Source organism: Pseudophryne corroboree, chromosome 10 (genome assembly GCF_028390025.1).
Source record: "Pseudophryne corroboree isolate aPseCor3 chromosome 10, aPseCor3.hap2, whole genome shotgun sequence".
NCBI lineage: Eukaryota > Metazoa > Chordata > Amphibia > Anura > Myobatrachidae > Pseudophryne > Pseudophryne corroboree.
This window is the reverse complement of record NC_086453.1, coordinates 258,707,466-258,728,780: the sequence shown is the minus strand read 5'-3', so window position 1 is coordinate 258,728,780 and position 21,315 is coordinate 258,707,466. Positions and strand designations below refer to the sequence as shown.

At 45.7% G+C, this 21,315-nt stretch overlaps 1 protein-coding gene across 4 annotated transcripts in view; it reads right to left on the bottom strand.

The window, feature by feature from the left end:
* Positions 1-21,315, bottom strand: part of LOC134966461 (indolethylamine N-methyltransferase-like) — a 94,823-nt gene that overhangs the window by 26,941 nt on the left and 46,567 nt on the right. For all 4 annotated transcript variants that reach the window (XM_063943219.1, XM_063943217.1, XM_063943220.1 and 1 more), the window contains one exon: positions 19,009-19,176. In XM_063943219.1, coding sequence (XP_063799289.1) covers positions 19,009-19,159 — 151 coding nt within the window. In that variant the 5' untranslated portion in view covers positions 19,160-19,176. The remainder of the gene's footprint in view (positions 1-19,008; positions 19,177-21,315) is intronic.

Below are 21,315 nucleotides of genomic sequence, written 5' to 3'. Positions count from 1 at the left end.
TTTAGGGTGCCCTGTAGGTTTTCTTTGGTTACAAAGGACTCTCTGAATGGTTTCTTCCTGCATTGTTCTGAAAACTTACTAGAATCATCATCCCGGTTTCTATAATTAGTTAATGTTTTATTTTTAGGTCTAGCTCCTGTTCTTTTACGTTCCCTATGGTTTTCTCAGTGATCTTTTTCTGTGTCCCTCTGGTTCTCGTTGGTAACCATCTCTTGGTCCTGGGTCCTTTCACCCTGTTTTTGATTATTAAAGGAACGGTTCCTTGATCTATAATTCCTAGTGTTTTTCCCCGGATTCTGTTTGGATCTATAGTTTGATTGGGAATTGCTAGGTGATCTGTTATATCTTCTCCCGTATGAGTCTGTTTTTTTAAAACATTTTGGGACTCCTCTCCCTATTTCTGTTTTTGTGTTTGTAAGTTCTCACTTGTCTCTCTTTTTAATCCTTAAAATCCCTCTTATATTTTTTACATTTTGCATGTAGCAGTGTTTGCTCGAATCTCTCTATTTTCCCTGTCAGTATTTGATCCCTCTCTTTATAGTCCCTTACTTGGTTGAACGGTTCTAGTTTCTTTTTAATCACTTCAATCTCTTTTTCAAACAATGTTGCTTTTTTCTTTCTATATTTAATTACAAGTTCCATCATTGAGAATGAACAGCTGTCTAGGATGTTTTCCCATTCAGTCTGAAAAACATCATCATCCTGAAATACGGAGGGTCTAAAAAGTCTGAGACCCCTGGGTATCATTTTTTTTTCAAGATATTTCTGTAAATGAACACTATCTATCCAGTGTTTCATTTCAGACTTCAATAAATCCTACAATTGGTGAAATTCATCTTTCAATTCACAATCATGTCTATTAGTTCCCTGATCAAGTGGTAAATCCCACTGAGAAAAATAGGTCTGCCTCCTTTTTTCCCTATCGTCAAAATTAGTATTACAACTCATATTAGCAGCCCCCCTGTGGTACTATGTGTAATGTGTGGCCAAAAAGAACAAGTGGGATGGGCGCTGGGAATGAGTGTTGCACTAATAGCAGCTGCTACAAGGAGAATAAACACAATTTAGCAGCGCTAGACAATATTAAATACTATATATGTGGATTGATAGCTGTAAATATTTATTTCTCAATAGCTGAACTACTCCACAAATGGAAGGAGGCTTGTGAAGCAGTTTCCACCAAATTTGCATCCATCACCACACCAATATACAAGTGGACATCTACGCTAATGGTGGACTGGTAAATATAATGGCTCATCATAACTAAAGCCTGCCTGAGGATAATAGAGCTTAACAACTAAAGTGCAAAGCTTTCACAGGACCGGACTCTATAAATATTGTCCCTAGGAGCAGAGGTGTCATATTACACAAATTGTTTTTATGACAGTTTAAACTTTTTTTTTATTAATTTTATACATCCTTTATATCTATAGTGTATCAATAAAATACATATTTACAGCTAATGCAATCAATCCGCATATATATTTTTTAATATTGTCCAGCGCTACTAAATTGTGTTTATATATGTTTATGTATAAGCAGGGCCGGATTAAGAGCCACATGGGCCTGGAGCTGAAAATGTTTAAGGGCCTACTGTGAAATGCGGAGGAGCTGTGAACAGTTTGGGTGGGACCAGAGAATACTTACACACTTTCTAATTCTCCTCTCCGGGAGAAGCCCGGAGAGGAGACGATACAGGAGACTTCGGGGGGCGGGGCCGGACTGTGACATCATCAAGTCCCGCCACCACATCGAGTAAATGCCGCGATTCACGGGTCTGCGGGAAAGGGGCGAGGCTAAAATTACGCAATTTGCATCATTTGAACCCCTCCCCACGGACCCGCGAATACGGGAGTGTATGTCTCCATCCTGCCCTCATCACTAGGGACGAGCAAGATGTGGGAGACTTGCCTACTCTTCCGGGGGTATGGGGGGCTACCCCAAAAAATGGGAGCCTCCTGCAGAGTCCGGGAGAGTAGGTAAGTGTGGGCAAGAGCCACATGGGTGTGTACACCTCTTACAATATCAGTCCCACAAAAAAATGCATATATTTCTGAGAAAACTAGAAAAACTATTTAAATACTTACGATTTATGGCCTATAGTGTGGCCAGCTGGGTGGCTGGTCATCCTCACGTTGCCATTATGATGGGCCTATTTTTATGGGGAGGCCTGGAGCTGTAGCTTCATCCGCCCCATTGTTAATCTGGCCCTGTGTATAGGAGTGACTCTCCTTGTAGCAGCTGCTATTAGTGGAACACTCATTCCGAGCGCCCATCCCACTTGTCATTTTGGCCACATACAGTATATCCAATCATAATCCACGTGGATCGTAAAGTATGAAAAAGTAAAAAAAACTAAATTGAAAACTTGTGCCAACCTTTTCATGTGTCGTCCTTTGCCATGTCGACCTAAAGACCATGTCGACCTAATGCATGTCGACCAATAGTGGTCGACCTAATGACTGTCAACAGGCCCGGCGCTACCCGCTCAGCGAAGGGATGCAGTGCAGGGAGGCGCTGGGACGGAGAGGCGCTCCCCCTGCTCTGCATTCCTTCCCTGCTGCGCCGTCCTGTCCCCACTGCTGCTGCTGCTGCTGCTGCCAGTGCTGTGTCTGTCACTGTATGACAGGCACTGGCAGCGGGCACCTGCAGCATGAAAAGCTTCCTTCCCCTCCCCTCACCTGTGACAGCGCCGAGTACGGGACACAAGGGGGCGGAGCTACACGGACCAGGCTGCTGTACAGAGGGAGACTGGCATAGGTAAGTGGAGGGTGAGAGAGAACTTGAAGTGTGTATGTGACGTGTGTGTATATGGTGGGTGTGTATGTGTGTGTATATATGTGTGAATTGTGTGTGTGTGTGTGTGTGTGAGAGGTATGTCTGTGCGCGCGCTTTATGGACGCTACTACTGGGGGGGCATTACATGTAAGAACGCTACTACTACTGGGGGGGCATTACATGTAAGAACGCTACTACTACTGGGAGGGGCATTACATATAAGGACGCTATTACTACAGGGGTGCACTACGTATAAGGACGCTACTACTACTGGCGGGGCATTACGTATAAGGACGCTACTACTACTGTGGGGGGCATTACGTATAAGAACGCTACTACTACTGGGGGGCATTACGTATAAGGACGCTACTACTACTGTGGGGGGCATTACGTATAAGAACGCTACTACTACTGGGGGGCATTACGTATAAGGATGCTACTACTACTGTGGGGGCATTACGTATAAGAACGCTACTACTACTGGGAGGGGCATTACATATAAGGACGCTATTACTACAGGGGTGCACTACGTATAAGGACGCTACTACTACTGGCGGGGCATTACGTATAAGGACGCTACTACTACTGTGGGGGGCATTACGTATAAGAACGCTACTACTATTGGGGGGCATTACGTATAAGGACGCTACTACTACTGTGGGGGGCATTACGTATAAGAACGCTACTACTACTGGGGGGCATTACGTATAAGGACGCTACTACTACTGTGGGGGGCATTACGTATAAGGACGCTACTACTACTGGGGGTGCACTACGTATAAGGACGCTACTACTACTGTGGGGGGCATTACATATAAGGACGCTACTACTACTGGGGGCATTACGTATAAGAACGCTACTACTACTGGGGGTGCACTACGTATAAGGACGCTACTACTACTGGGTGGCATTTTGTATAAGGATGCTATTATTACTGGGGTGCATTACATATAAGGACGCTACTACTACGGGTGGGGCATTACGTATAAGATTAATAAGATTGTACTACATTGTGGCGTAATTTTAAATGGGGGTACTACTGTGTGGCCATGCCCCTTACTTGTGAGACCAGAACCCTTTTCCCGGCGCGCGCTAAAGGAATATTGGAGGGCGCAAATTTATAGTTTGCAGGGGGGCGCCGAACACCCTAGCACCGGCCCTGACTGTCAACCTAAGTGAGGTCGACCTAAAGACCGGATACTCAAATTTAGCACATCTACGATCAGCTTCCCTGACATGCAGGGAGACACCCAGCACAGGGCTAGTCCACCAGCATGTCAGGCCCGACCCCACCGCACAAGTACAAAAGCATTGCACGGCATCGATGCTTTTGTACTTGAAGAGTAGCTCCCTACCGGTGCAGCTCCAGGGAGCCACTCATCGCTGTCCGGGTCACAGAGGCTGCGTGTGATGTCACGCAGCCGCCGTACCCCCCACCCCGCGCGCATCTTCCGGGCATGCCTGCGTTCAGTGGCGTCACAAGGGGGGTGCGGGGGGTGCGGCCCGCTCCCGGGTGTCACCCACCGAGGGGTGACACCAAAATGCCGGCTCCTGCTTAGAGACAGGAGCTGAGTGCTGCACTGTTATATTAAGTGCAGCAGTCGGCTCCTGTCACTGTGTAGGAGCCAGCACTGCAGGCACAGCACTCCCCAGGAGTGAGCCTGCCCCTCCTAACCCCCCAAGTTGAAAATAAAAACGGGTGTCGGGACGTGAAGCCCCGCCCCTTTCGAGAAGCCCCGCCCCTTTCAAGCCATTCAAGCTGATAAACAAGGGGTGTCAGTCCGTGAAGCCCCGCCCCTTCCCCCGAAGCCCCGCCCCCTCTTTTGCCGCCGCACCGGGTGTCTAAGAGGTGAGTGACGCCTCTGCCTGCGTTGCCCGGACCGCGCCGGTAAAGCGGCAGGCAAATGCCGCCGGCCCGCACCCTCCAGCCCAGCGACCACCTCTGCCTGTCAATCAGGCAGAGGAGATCACAGGGCTGAGATGGTCATCGGCTGTCTGGCATGCGTCAACGCACTGCGGCGCCAGCACACGCGCAGTTCAGACCTGATCGGCTGCTGATTGAAAATACAGAGCAGTGATCAGGTCTGAATTACCCCCATGGTTTTGCCCAACTGCTAACAAATTTACTGCTGCGATCAACTCTGAAAATACCCCTTCTGTCTTTGTGTGTGTGTGTGTGTGTGTGTGTGTGTGTGTGTGTGTGTCTCTCTCTTTTTATTTCACTAGTTGCACACTGAGAATCTACTATCACAAAGAATCCACTAAGGTGTATAGAAGAACACAATCTTAATTTTATCTTGACTCATTGCAAAATCCTCTAATTTCAATTGGTTTAATAAAATCTTTTCTAATGACCCTTTTTGCTGAATATTTCAAAGCGGGTCAGCTTTTCAGTATTCAAAACATTCCCTGCCACATGCCCTTATTGAACATTACAATAAAACACCATTTATTTTATTTAACAACTAGCGGAATACCCGTGCTTCGCTATGGTATTTAAAGAATAATGCCAATCTTTGGCAAGCCGCACCTCTGGGCTTACCCAGATTGATGCTTTCAAAATGCTGGTGCTGAGGAGAATAATCCACCTCCGTCTCTGCCCTGTCCCGCTTCTGATGCTGCCCTGCTCAGTGCTGTAAATGCTGGGATGACAGGCCAAGCTCCGCCCACGACAGGCCAAGCTCTGCCCGCTGTATGTTAAATATGTTAGGTTTGCAGGCTGACTCTATATCTAAGGGCCCTAGGTCTCCTTGCTTAGCTTTGAAACTAAAGTATGACTCTGCCCCCACCCGTGTGTGCCTCTGCCCCTACACATGGGTGCCTCTGCCCCAACGTATGTGTGCCTCTGTGTAAATTGCTCCAGGCATTTCAGAATTATGCCGAAAACTATGGATTTTTTCATGTCACCCTCTTCCCACCCCCACCCCTAGGAGTGCGAGGGGTGTCTTACCCCCCACAGTATTTTTTCCAGATTGTAAGTCATATGTGTACCAAGTTTGGTGTAAATTGCACTAGGCATTCCAGAGTTATGCAAAAAACTATGGATTTTCACATGTCACCATCTTTCCACCTCCACCCCTAGGGGTGCTATGGGTGTCTAGGCATTCCAGAGTTATGCTGGAACATACATACACACACACACACACACACACACACACACACACACACACACACACACACACACACATATTTCCAGTTTTATATATATTGAAGCAAATATTGTAGCAAATTTACATGCAACTTATGCTGGGTACACACCTATAGATATATCTGCAGATCAATTGATCTGCAGACATATCTATAGTCGGATCGTGCAGTGTGTTGTGTATACACACTGCCCGATCCGTCGGGATCCGTCAGGACTGACGGCAAGAACTGGGCTGGCGTTTACATGCGCCAGCCCAGTTCAGCCGTCAGTCATCGCCGGTTGCTGCAGCTTGTGTACGGGTAGTTGGCTAACCCGTACATACACAACAATGCACCAATATATTGGTAGATAGACCAACGATATATCGGCCGTTCAATAGAATAGTCGATATATCAGCCAGTGTGTATGCACCATTAGACTCTGTGTTCTGTGCATATGCATAGCTACAGTGGCTGCAAGTAGTGCCATTAATATAAGGCCCATAGGCTTAGGGGCAGGGCGGATTTAGGGGTTAGTGTACCCCTAGACACTATAGTATTGCCATCCAATTATATTATTTTCATTGTCAGAATATAAGCCCTCATTTTGGCGACTGGTATTTTAATTTAATATAACCTAATAATACCTACTGTCAGTGTCGGACTGGGGCATGTAGGGCCCACCGGGAGAATGCAGTGGTAGGAGCCCATGTTTAGGGGTGTGGCCAGTCTCTAGAGGGGGTGTGCCCAGTAGAGATGTGCACCGGAAATTTTTCGGGTTTTGTGTTTTGGTTTTGGGTTTGGCAAAACCTCACCGAATTTTTTTTGTCGGATTCGGGTGTGTTTTGGATTCAGGTGTTTTTTTTCAAAAAACCCTAAAAAACAGCTTAAATCATAGAATTTGGGGGTCATTTTGATCCCAAAGTATTATTAACCTCAATAACCATAATTTCCACTCATTTTCAGTCTATTCTGAACACCTCACACCTCACAATATTATTTTTAGTCCTAAAATTTGCACCGAGGTCGCTGGATGACTAAGCTCAGCGACCCAAGTGGCCGACACAAACACCTGGCCCATCTAGGAGTGGCACTGCAGTGTCACGCAGGATGGCCCTTCCAAAAAACACTCCCCAAACAGCACATGACGCAAAGAAAAAAAGAGGCGCAATGAGGTAGCTGTGTGAGTAAGCTAAGCGACCCTAGTGGCCGACACAAACACCTGGCCCATCTAGGAGTGGCACTGCAGTGTCAGGCCGGATGGCCCTTCCAAAAAATACTCCCCAAACAGCACATGACGCAAAGAAGAAAAAAAGAGGCGCAATGAGGTAGCTGTGTGACTAAGATAAGTGACCCTAGTGGCCGACACAAACACCTGGCCCATCTAGGAGTGGAACTGCAGTGTCACGCAGGATGGCCCTTCCAAAAAACACTCCCCAAACAGCACATGACGCAAAGAAAAATGAAAGAAAAAAGAGGTGCAAGATGGAATTGTCCTTGGGCCCTCCCACCCACCCTTATGTTGTATAAACAGGACATGCACACTTTAACCAACCCATCATTTCAGTGACAGGGTCTGCCACACGACTGTGACTGAAATGACGGGTTGGTTTGGACCCCAACCAAAAAAGAAGCAATTAATCTCTCCTTGCACAAACTGGCTCTACAGAGGCAAGATGTCCACCTCATCATCATCCTCCGATTCATCACCGTGTACATCCCCCTCCTCACAGATTATCAATTCGTCCCCACTGGAATCCACCATCACAGCTCCCTGTGTACTTTGTGGAGGCAATTGCTGCTGGTGAATGTCTCCATGGAGGAATTGATTATAATTAATTTTAATGAACATCATCTTCTCAACATTTTCTGGAAGTAACCTCGTACGCCGATTGCTGACAAGGTGAGCGGCGGCACTAAACACTCTTTCGGAGTACACACTTGTGGGAGGGCAACTTAGGTAGAATAAAGCCAGTTTGTGCAAGGGCCTCCAAATTGCCTCTTTTTCCTGCCAGTATACGTACGGACTGTCTGACGTGCCTACTTGGATGCGGTCACTCATATAATCCTCCACCATTCTTTCAATGGGGAGAGAATCATATGCAGTGACAGTAGACGACATGTCCGTAATCGTTGTCAGGTCCTTCAGTCCGGACCAGATGTCAGCATCAGCAGTCGCTCCAGACTGCCCTGCATCACCGCCAGCGGGTGGGCTCAGAATTCTTAGCCTTTTCCTCGCACCCCCAGTTGCGGGAGAATGTGAAGGAGGAGATGTTGACAGGTCGCGTTCCGCTTGACTTGACAATTTTCTCACCAGCAGTTCTTTGAACCTCTGCAGACTTGTGTCTGCCGGAAAGAGAGATCCAAGGTAGGTTTTAAATCTAGGATCGAGCACGGTGGCCAAAATGTAGTGCTCTGATTTCAACAGATTGACCACCCGTGAATCCTTGTTAAGCGAATTAAGGGCTCCATCCACAAGTCCCACATGCCTAGCGGAATCGCTCTGTGTTAGCTCCTCCTTCAATGTCTCCAGCTTCTTCTGCAAAAGCCTGATGAGGGGAATGACCTGACTCAGGCTGGCAGTGTCTGAACTGACTTCACGTGTGGCAAGTTCAAAAGGTTGCAGAACCTTGCACAACGTTGAAATCATTCTCCACTGCGCTTGAGACAGGTGCATTCCACCTCCTATATCGTGCTCAGTTGTATAGGCTTGAATGGCCTTTTGCTGCTCCTCCAACCTCTGAAGCATTTAAAGGGTTGAATTCCACCTCGTTACCACTTCTTGCTTCAGATGATGGCAGGGCAGGTTCAGGCGTTTTTGGTGTTGCTCCAGTCTTCTGTACGTGGTGCCTGTACGCCGAAAGTGTCCCGCAATTCTTCTGGCCACCGACAGCATCTCTTGCACGCCCCTCTCGTTTTTTAAATAATTCTGCACCACCAAATTCAAGGTATGTGCAAAACATGGGACGTGCTGGAATTTGCCCATATTTAATGCACACACAATATTGCTGGCGTTGTCCGATGCCACAAATCCACAGGAGAGTCCAATTGGGGTAAGCCATTCCGCGATGATCTTCCTCAGTTGCCGTAAGAGGTTTTTAGCTGTGTGCGTATTCTGGAAAGCGGTGATACAAAGCGTAGCCTGCCTAGGAAAGACTTGGCGTTTGCGAGATGCTGCTACTGGTGCCGCCGCTGCTGTTCTTGCGGCGGGAGTCAATACATCTACCCAGTGGGCTGTCACAGTCATATAGTCCTGAGTCTGCCCTGCTCCACTTGTCCACATGTCCGTGGTTAAGTGGACATTGGGTACAACTGCATTTTTAGGACACTGGTGAGTCTTTTTCTGAGGTCTGTGTACATTTTCGGTATCGCCTGCCTAGAGAAATGGAACCTAGATGGTATTTGGTACCGGGGACACAGTACCTCAATCAAGTCTATAGTTGGCTCTGCAGTAATGATGGATACCGGAACCACGTTTCTCACCGCCCAGGATGCCAAGGCCTCAGTTATCCGCTTTGCAGCAGGATGACTGCTGTGATATTTCATCTTCCTCGCAAAGGACTGTTGGACAGTCAATTGCTTGGTGGAAGTAGTAAAAGTGGTCTTACGACTTCCCCTCTGGGATGACTATCGACTCCCAGCAGCAACAACAGCAGCGCCAGCAGCAGTAGGCGTCACACGCAAGGATGCATCGGAGGAATCCCAGGCAGGAGAGGACTCGTCAGAATTGCCAGTGACATGGCCTGCAGGACTATTGGCATTCCTGGGGAAGGAGGAAATTGACACTGAGGGAGTTGGTGGGGTGGTTTGCGTGAGCTTGGTTACAAGAGGAAGGGATTTACTGGTCAGTGGACTGCTTCCGCTGTCGCCCAAAGTTTTTGAACTTGTCACTGACTTTTGATGAATGCGCTGCAGGTGACGTATAAGGGAGGATGTTCCGAGGTGGTTAACGTCCTTACCCCTACTTATTACAGCTTGACAAAGGCAACACACGGCTTGACAAATGTTGTCCGCATTTCTGTTGAAATACTTCCACACCGAAGAGCTGATTTTTTTGGTATTTTCACCAGGCATGTCAATGGCCATATTCCTCCCACGGACAACAGGTGTTTCCCCGGGTGCCTGACTTAAACAAACCACCTCAACATCAGAATCCTCCTTGTCAATTTCCTCCCCAGCGCCAGCAACACCCATATCCTCCTCATCCTGGTGTACTTCAACACTGACATCTTCAATCTGACTATCAGGAACTGGACTGCGGGTGCTCCTTCCAGCACTTGCAGGGGGCGTGCAAATGGTGGAAGGCACATGCTCTTCACGTCCAGTGTTGGGAAGGTCAGGCATCACAACCGACACAATTGGACTCTCCTTGTGGATTTGTGATTTCGAAGAACGCACAGTTCTTTGCTGTGCTTTTGCCAGCTTAAGTCTTTTCATTTTTCTAGCGAGAGGCTGAGTACTTCCATCCTCATGTGAAGCTGAACCACTAGCCATGAACATAGGCCAGGGCCTCAGCCGTTCCTTGCCACTCCGTGTGGTAAATGGCATATTGGCAAGTTTACGCTTCTCCTCCGACGATTTTATTTTAGATTTTTGAGTAATTTTTTTACTGATATTTTGTATTTTGGATTTTACATGCTCTGTACTATGACATTGGGCATCGGCCTTGGCAGACGACGTTGATGGAATTTCATCGTCTCGGCCATGACTAGTGGCAGCAGCTTCAGCATGAGGTGGAAGTGGATCTTGATCTTTCCCTATTTTTGGAACCTCAACATTTTTGTTCTCCATATTTTAATAGGCACAACTAAAAGGCACCTCAGGTAAACAATGGAGATGGATGGATACTAGTATACTTATGGATGACGAGTGACTGACGACACAGAGGTAGCTACAGCCGTGGACTACCGTACTGCGTCTGCTAGTATAGAGATGATAATGATATAAAAAATATATATATATCACTACTGCAGGTATATATAATATAATGACGGACCTGCTGGACACTGTCAGCAGACTCCTAAACTACTAGTATGAAGAAGATAGTAAAAAAAAACCCACCACAGGTAGGTATACAATTATGGATGAGCACTGACGACACAGAGGTAACTACAGCCGTGGACTACCGTACTGCGTCTGCTAGTATAGAGATGATAATGATATTAAAAAAATATATATATCACTACTGCAGGTATATATAATATAATGACGGACCTGCTGGACACTGTCAGCAGACTCCTAAACTACTAGTATGAAGAAGATAGAAAAAAAAACCCCACCACTGGTAGGTATACAATTATGGACGAGGCACTGACGACACATAGGTAGCTACAGCCGTGGACTACCGTACTGCGTCTGCTAGTATAGAGATGATAATGATATAAAAAATATATATATATCACTACTGCAGGTATATATAATATAATGACGGACCTGCTGGACACTGTCAGCAGACTCCTAAACTACTAGTATGAAGAAGATAGAAAAAAAAACCCCACCACAGGTAGGTATACAATTATGGACGAGGCACTGACGACACAGAGGTAGCTACAGCCGTGGACTACCGTACTGCGTCTGCTAGTATAGAGATGATAATGATATAAAAAATATATATATCACTACTGCAGGTATATATAATATAATGACGGACCTGCTGGACACTGTCAGCAGACTCCTAAACTACTAGTATGAAGAAGATAGAAAAAAAAACCCCACCACAGGTAGGTATACAATTATGGACGAGGCACTGACGACACAGAGGTAGCTACAGCCGTGGACTACCGTACTGCGTCTGCTAGTATAGAGATGATAATGATATAAAAAATATATATATATCACTACTGCAGGTATATATAATATAATGACGGACCTGCTGGACACTGTCAGCAGACTCCTAAACTACTAGTATGAAGAAGATAGAAAAAAAAAACCACCACAGGTAGGTATACAATTATGGACAAGGCACTGACGACACAGAGGTAGCTACAGCCGTGGACTACCGTACTGCGTCTGCTAGTATAGAGATGATAATGATATAAAAAATATATATATATCACTACTGCAGGTATATATAATATAATGACGGACCTGCTGGACACTGTCAGCAGACTCCTAAACTACTAGTATGAAGAAGATAGAAAAAAAAACCCCACCACAGGTAGGTATACAATTATGGACGAGGCACTGACGACACAGAGGTAGCTACAGCCGTGGACTACCGTACTGCGTCTGCTAGTATAGAGATGATAATGATATAAAAAAATATATATATATCACTACCGCAGGTATATATAATATAATGACGGACCTGCTGGACACTGTCAGCAGACTCCTAAACTACTAGTATGAAGAAGATAAAAAAAAAAAACCCACCACAGGTAGGTATACAATTATGGACGAGGCATTGACGACACAGAGGTAGCTACAGCCGTGGACTACCGTACTGCGTCTGCTAGTATAGAGATGATAATGATATAAAAAAAATATATATATCACTACTGCAGGTATATATAATATAATGACGGACCTGCTGGACACTGTCAGCAGACTCCTAAACTACTAGTATGAAGAAGATAGAAAAAAAAACCCACCACAGGTAGGTATACAATTATGGATGAGGCACTGATGACACAGAGGTAGCTACAGCCGTGGACTACCGTACTGCGTCTGCTAGTATAGAGATGATAATGATATAAAAAATATATATATATCACTACTGCAGGTATATATAATATAATGACGGACCTGCTGGACACTGTCAGCAGACTCCTAAACTACTAGTATGAAGAAGATAGAAAAAAAAACCCCCACCACAGGTAGGTATACAATTATGGACGAGGCACTGACGACACAGAGGTAGCTACAGCCGTGGACTACCGTACTGCGTCTGCTAGTATAGAGATGATAATGATATAAAAAATATATATATATCACTACTGCAGGTATATATAATATAGTGACGGACCTGCTGGACACTGTCAGCAGACTCCTAAACTACTAGTATGAAGAAGATAGAAAAAAAAAACCCACCACAGGTAGGTATACAATTATGGACGAGCACTGACGACACAGAGGTAGCCACAGCCGTGGACTACCGTACTGCGTCTGCTAATATAGAGATGATAAAGATGATAGAGATGAACAAAAAAAATATAACACTACTGCAGGTAAATATTTATATAATATAATGAATGACGGATCTGCTGGACACTGTCAGCAGAATGCGTTTATAGAATTAAAAAAAAACACACCACAGACAGGAGTGTTTAACTTTTTCAGGCAGACAATATACTGGTGGTCACTGGTCAGTCACACTGGCAGCAAGTGTGCACTGTACTCCTGCTATAACTGCACCCCAGTCTCCCCCACAATTCAGCTGTGTGAGCAGTGAGCACTCAGCACAGTCAGATATACATAAAGATGATATTATCATGCAGCACACTGAGGCTGAGCACAGATATGGTATGTGACTGTGTATCATTTTTTTTCAGGCAGAGAACGGATTATATTAAATAATAAATAAAACTGGTGGTGGTCAGTCACTAGTAACTATCAGCAAAACTCTGCACTCTGAGTACTCCTAATGCTCCCCAAAATTACTAAGTAATCAACTCAAGTGTCTCTATCTATTCTAACGGAGAGGACGCCAGCCACGTCCTCTCCCTATCAATCTTAATGCACGTGTGAAAATGGCGGCGACGCGCGGCTCCTTATATAGAATCCGAGTCTCGCGATAGAATACGAGCCTCGCGAGAATCCGACAGCGGTATGATGACGTTCGGGCGCGCTCGGGTTAGCCGAGCAAGGCGGGAAGATCCGAGTCTGCCTCGGACCCGTGTAAAAAGACTGAAGTTCGGGGGGGTTCGGATTCCGAGGAACCGAACCCGCTCATCTCTAGTGCCCAGCCACCACATTGGTTTACCTAACCATTTTGCAAGTGTTGGTCCCCTAGATAAATATATACAGTAAATACTGTAGTGCATGCATGATACTGTACTAGATTAGTAACATCACAGTCTGGAACCTGATCCCTAGAGGAGGGGGCGGTGCCCTAGGCAGTAGGGCCCTCCGGTGGTTTCCCCTGTACCCCAGTGAGCCAGTCCAACCCTGCCTACAGTACCTGCAATACTGGTACCAACATAGGTGTTTTATAATGGGTGAACATTGGCCCCTGCATCCAGGAAGGGCCCATACCGCACAGGCTGCGCCCATTTTTAATACTTACATTTCCGGAGTCCAGCATCGGGCGCTGCAGTTGTGACAAAAAATGCTGCCATAATGGCTGCCACGCATGCGTAGTAGTGCATTTGGTCTCCTGAACATGGCGGCCGCATGCACAGTAGACTGGCACAATGCGAGGTACAGAGGAGAGGGCCTTCCGGAAGGTGCACACGGGCCCCCTCCTCTGTTAAAACATCCCTGGTACCAGCAACTCGGTGGTAAACCAGCATTTACATATGAGAGCTACCCTTTTGCGAAATACTGTAACATGATATATAAGCATAAATAAACATCTAAAGCAATCCAGCTCAAATGAACATTCTGAAATTAGCCATTGTAATTAAGTCTAATAAATCTGTCAAGACATGTTACTTTAACCACAGAACTGCTATATATTTAATTTACCCATTGGAGTCCAGGTTTAATCACTATTTTTCATGGCACAGAATACTCCCTATATTGATTCAACAATATACTGTATGTGCATCAAGGGTTATTGTGACCAAAAAGACTATTAGATTAGCTGAAAGTTCAGTGGTATAGATATATGCATATATCTATTTAGTAAACAGAATGTCTTCGCGCTTGTCTATATAGTGTGATAGATTAGCTGCCCATACACCTAAAGATTTATTGTCCGATTTGGCTGGTTGGAATAAAAATCTGGTAATGGATGGGAGCAAATGACAATTGGCCATTTGCTCCGAAATGCTGGAAAACTGACAAAAACGGTTGTTCAAAAAATTGGTTAAATCAAATGGAATTGTCTGATTGACAGTTTTTGTCTGTTTTTCAGTGTTTGGGAGCAAATGGTCAATTGCCAGCATTCCAGAAAATGGAGGTGGGGGGGGGGGGCATCATGGTCTTTCCCTGGTAGTCCCGAGAGCAGGGTCTGCATATTCCAATGTAGATTTCATGGCCACGGCTGACTCAAATCACCAGTCATCGGGGTAAATTTACTAAGATGGGTGTTCTATTTAAGATGGGATGTTGCCCATAGCAACCAATCAGATTCCAGGTATTATCTTCTGGAAGATGCTAAAAAAATGAGAAGCAGAATCTGATTGGTTGCTATGGGCAACATCCCATCTTATATAGAACTCCCATCTTAGTAAATTTACCCCATCTTGTGCAATCCAAGGATAACTCAGTTGATCAGATGCTTGATTCTCAGGCAGTGAATTACAGAAACCTGCATGAGACACTTCATGTAGCTTTAGCATATTTACACACAGCAGCTGCATCCAAATCTACAGCTGCTGTCTACATTGTGTCCAACTCTGAATCAGATCCTAACATTTTAATGTTGATTCCTTATTACTATTCTTCATCTAAAGCTCTTTGTTAGTTGTTTGAAATTAAAACTGCTTATGGATTCTATAACATACGGTACACAGGAAATGCTTTTGCTGATAATTAATTTTCACAGTAATTATCAGTAAGACACTTACCAGGGACATTTTTTGGCAATAGCAAAGTATCCATGGAAATTTGTTAAGTACTAGTCTCCTTACCTATCCTTATTCATAAGTTAATTGCTTCACTGCTGAGCCCATTATTCAGTGTTTGTGCTTGTGAAAATGTCGACATCAGTATCAGTAATTATACTCTACCTTATTTTTTTCAAAAGACTGAAATTTCAGAAAGCACAATAAGACTTTTTGCGCCTTCTAAATATCAAATAAAAAATCTAGCCAACTTTACTAAAAATAGTAACTTAGTTATTGGTATTTTTTCTAAACACCACAAAAAAATGTTACTTTAGCATTTACCACTTTTCCAACTTTACAAAAACTGGATGTAACAGTAAGTTTTCATGAAACAAATCTGCAACCCGAACTGTTGGGGGCAGGGGCGGAGCTGGGAGCTGAGATCATCTCCACACCGCCTCTCCCTATGCTGTGAACGGGAACCCGGTAGCATCGATCCGGGTAACCCGTTCACAGTGCACCAGACCCGGGAATAACCCATCTTTATTCCCAGGTTAAATGACCAGGTAAGGCGACCCGGGAATTCGGGAGTGACCCTTTCACATCGCACAGCAACCCGTGTCGAAAGGGGTATATGTATTAAATTAGAAAACCTCCTGTAGTAAATGAAGAGACCATTTTTTATTTTAAATAAGATGGAAAGACCTGGCCATGGAATTTTTTTGTGAAATGTATAAGTCCAGAGGTTAGCAAACGCATTCCTCAAGGTACCCTAGTCCAGGTTTTAAGTATATTTATGCAAGTCACTTAAGTAATACCTCAGTCAATTTGATTTAACTATCTGTGCTGAGCCAAGGATAAACTTTAAACCTGGACCATTATGGTGCCTTGGAAACCTCTATTGGAAACTTAAAACTTGGACCGTTATGGTGCTTGGAAACCTCTGTTTTAGTCATTGCCTGATGATCAATAGACAATAATTACTAATACCACTTTTCCATCTAAATTCCAGCTTCAACCTAGGTTTTGGAACACGGTTTCAACCAAGGACAGACCTGGCATCTTCCACACTGCACCCGTGTGCAGTGCTTATGTTCTGCAGGTGATCCGACTCTCCCACTGCTTTTAAAGGGACCTTTTTCTACTGAGCCGTGGCCCTGCTTAATTCGGTAGTGGAAAGGGGTATGAAGCGGTCAGGGCCGTAACTACGTGTGTGCCAAGTGGGCTTGGCACACAGCGCAGTTGCCCTGAGGGCGCACGGCCAGCGGCATGTAATGAGTCAAATTGACTCATTACATGCCGCCTCTAAGTCTCTGCGCCGTGCGCCGCGCTGTGAAGATAGAAGACATCAGCGTCGCCGCCGGGCAGCGGAGAAGGAGGAGGGAGGGGGAGCAGGGAGCCGCAGCAGCGCTATGTTATTGGTAGTAAGCGCCGCTGCAGCATCCCCCTCTCCTTCCGTATTGGCTGCTGGGCAGCCAATACGGAAGGAGAGGGGGATGCTGCAGCGGCGCTTACTACCAATAACATAGCGCTGCTGCGGCTCCCTGCTCCCCCTCCCTCCTCCTTCTTCTCACCTCACTGCCTGCACCGAGGGAGCTGCACGAGGAGCCTGTCAGCGGGGAGAAGGTAAGTATATCCCCCCCCCCCCCTCTCTCTCTCTCTCTCTCTCTCGGACACCGCCTGCCGCAATATGTAAAAAATGGGACTGGCTGCCGCAATGTGTAAAATGGGACTGGCTGCCGCAATGTGTAAAAAATGGGACTGGCTGCCGCAATGTGTAAAAAATGGGACTGGCTGCCGCAATGTGTAAAAAATGGGACTGGCTGCCGCAATGTGTAAAATGGGACTGGCTGCCGCAATGTGTAAAAAATGGGACTGGCTGCCGCAATGTGTAAAAATTGGGACTGGCTGCCGCAATGTGTAAAAAATGGAACTGGCTGCCGCAATGTGTAAAATGGGACTGGCTGCCGCTATGTGTAAAAAATGGGACTGGCTGCCGCAATGTGTAAAATGGGACTGGCTGCCGCAATGTGTAAAATGGGACTGGCTGCCGCAATGTGTAAAATGGGACTGGTTGCCGCAATGTGTAAAAAATGGGACTGGCTGCCGCAATGTGTAAAATGGGACTGGCTGCCGCAATGTGTAAAATGGGACTGGTTGCCGCAATGTGTAAAAAATGGGACTGGCTGCCGCAATGTGTAAAATGGGACTGGCTGCCGCAATGTGTAAAAAATGGGACTGGCTGCTGCAATGTGTAAAAAAAGGGACTGGCTGCTGCAATGTGTAAAAAGGGGGTCTGGCTGCTGCAATGTGTAAAAAGAGGGACTGGCTGCCGCAATGTGTAAAATGGGACTGGTTGCCGCAATGTGTAAAAAATGGGACTGGCTGCCGCAATGTGTAAAATGGGACTGGCTGCCGCAATGTGTAAAATATGGGACTGGCTGCTGCAATGTGTAAAAAGGGGGACTGGCTGCTGCAATGTGTAAAAAGGGGGACTGGCTGCTGCAATGTGTAAAAAGAGGGACTGGCTGCCGCAATGTGTAAAATGGGACTGGCTGCCGCAATGTGTAAAAAATGGGACTGGCTGCTGCAATGTGTAAAAAGGGGGCCTGGCTGCCGCAATGTGTAAAAAGGGGTCCTGGCTGCCGCAATGTGTAAAAAGGAGGACGGCTGCCGCAATGTGTTAAAAGGGAGATTGGCTGCTGTAATGTGTAAAAAGGGGGACTGGCTGCCGCAATGTGTAAAAAGGGTCTATCTGCCGCAATGTGTAAAAAGGGGGACTGGCTGCCGCAATGTGTAAAAAGGGTCTATCTGCCACAATGTGTAAAAAGGGGGCCTGGCTGCCGCAATGTGTTCGAAGGGGTCCTGGCTGCCGCAATGTGTAAAAAGGGGGACTGGCTGCCGCAATGTGTAAAAAGGGGGACACTGTCTGCTGTAATGTATAAAAGGGGCTCTACCTGGTGTAGTGGCGCTACTGTGCAGCGTAATTTGAATAATGTAGACTACTGTGCACCGTAGTATGAATTGCTATTATTTTGTGGCCACGCCCCTTCCCCGTGAAGCCACGCCCCTAGACATTTTTAGCGCGCCTGCGGCGCGCACTACCCCAGTCTTTTATGGGGGGGGGCGCCACTGTCGTTTCTCGCACACAGCGCTAAAATGCCTAGTTACGGCACTGGAAGCGGTACTGTACATTGTTTGAAAGTGGAGAGCACAGGGGTGAATACTTATGCAAGCGACTTTATTTGGTTTACTTAAAAAAAATCTGCAGAAAAATAATTAATTTCTTGATGCTCAGTCATATCATTAAACACAGATATTGTAAATATTTTTTTTTTTTTAGTAACACCTTAATCATAGCAACTACTATTGCATGAACTAATGTAGAGTTATCACTGCTTGCACAGCACTAAACTCAATGAATTGGTGTTTCTATTTAGTATTTTATATTTACCTGGAGAAAAGGTTTCATGAAGATTCCGCAATACAAAGTCTGTCCATTCTCCAGTAAGAGTTCCTTCTCCTGGAGCATAGTATGTATTGTAGTAATCTACTGGGTTAAACTCATCAATGTAGGTCTGCTGGGTGGTGAAGGGTGTCTCCATGATGTTCTTCTCTCAGGCTGACTCAAATTATGATTAAATAAAAAAATAAAAAAATATGGATTAACATAAGATAATATTTTTTACTTTGATTTATTTCTCAAACAGTCTCAAAAGGTAACAATGGGGGTTATTCAATAAGGATTGCAGATTCTGCTAAAAATAAAAATCTGCAATCCTTTCTATCGCATCTGGGGGGCAGTCCATCGCAGGACAAGGACACCTGGAATGCTGAGTGGTTTGCCCAGTGGCTGCAACCGCAATTTAATTACGGTCACAGCAACTGTGGACGACCCCCTGCAGCTGCAGCTAGGCTGCGTATGCAGGCAGTCCGCCACCATTTTTCCCATCAGAGTGGCTGCGTGTGATGTCACACAGCTGCCCCGAAAATGCCGCTGAGCCACCCACGTTTTCCCCACGTCGCCCCCGTAACGGTCCATCACTGCCCCATGAATGCTTCTGCCTGTCAGAGCCGTTCGCAGCCAATGCAATCCAATTGCATTGGCCAGATGCGCACGCGCAGGACGGGACCTGTGCGTGCACACTAGCGCCACCAACGGGGTTATTGCGGTCGAATCGCTACATGAAAAACCCCATTACTCACTGCACTATTTAGCACATAATTTTTTAATTAGTCTATAATGGGTAGATTTATTAAAGCTTGTAACAATGAAAAGTGGAGGTTTTGCCAATAGCAACCAACCAACCATGGGGGTCATTCCGAGTTGCTTGCTAGCAGTTTTTAGCAGCCGTGCAAAAGATATGCCGCTGCCCACTGGGAGTGTATTTTAACTTAGCAGAAGTGCGAAAGCTTGTATTGCAGAGCACCTGCAAAACATTTTTGTGTAGTTTCAGAGTAGCTCAAAACCTACTCAGCGCTTGCGATCACTTCAGACTATTCAGTTCCGGATTTTACGTCACACACCCGCCCAGCGTTCGCCCGGCCACGCCTGCGTTTTCCCTGACACGCCTGCGTTTTTCCAAACACTCCGTGAAAACTGTCAGTTGCCACCCAGAAACGCCCACTTCATGTCAATCACTCTACAGCACAGAGCCGGCCCTAACCAATATGATGCCCTAGGCAAGATTTTGGCTGGTGCCCCTAGCACCACCGCTGGTTCTGCCTCTGACCTTGCACCTCTTTCCCAGCACCATCACCTCTCACCCATATCAGTCCTTGTAACCCCTATATTTTAAATAGGAATAGTTCGCACATTTGACGCACAGCTCAAAAAGGGGCATCTTCTTGCTGGGAAGGGGCATGGCCACACAATAGTAACCACAATTCCAATTACGCCACACAGTGCTGCAACTTTATTCACATTTTATCTTGCGATAGTGTCCATAATTCATATTACATCCCACAGTAGTATCACTTTACCTTATAAACGTTACTCCTCACAGTAGAGCCCCTTATTCACATTACATAACACTGAATTTCTCCTTATTCACATTACACCACACCTTATTGCTCTTTATTCACATTAGACGACACAGTAGTGCCCTTTCTATATGCAACGCCACATAGTAGAGCACCTTATACACATAATGCCACACATTAGTAATGCATTTATACACAATTCCACACAGTAATGCCCCTTACACATATGAGACACATTAATGTCCTTATAAACATAATGCGCCTTACACATTACGACAACCTTTATTAATGCCCTTTTACACATAATGTCCCTTACACATATGCCGCACATTATTAATGCCCTTATATACATAATGACACACATAGTGGCCCTTTACACATATGTTGCACATTATTAAAGCATTTTTGCCCATATTCTGAACACTACTGCACAACCAACCCACTCACATGCACACAGCACTCACACTTCCACTAACACTGTGACCTCACAAATCTTGCATCAATGCTAAAGTCGGGCACCTTTTTTTTTTAAATGAAAATGCATCTTATTTGCATTGCTATGTGGCTAGGATGCACAAGCAGCTTCTGCTGATTAAACTGATATGCAGCATGCCAATAGACTGTGTGAGATTGTGGCTGTATCTGCATATGAAATGCTACATACAGAATATAGGCATGCCGCATATCATTTTAATCAGCAGAAGCTGATGATGCCCCTAGGCATATCAAATGCCCTAAGCAAAAGCATAGTTTGCCTCTGCCTATGCCCGGCTCTGCT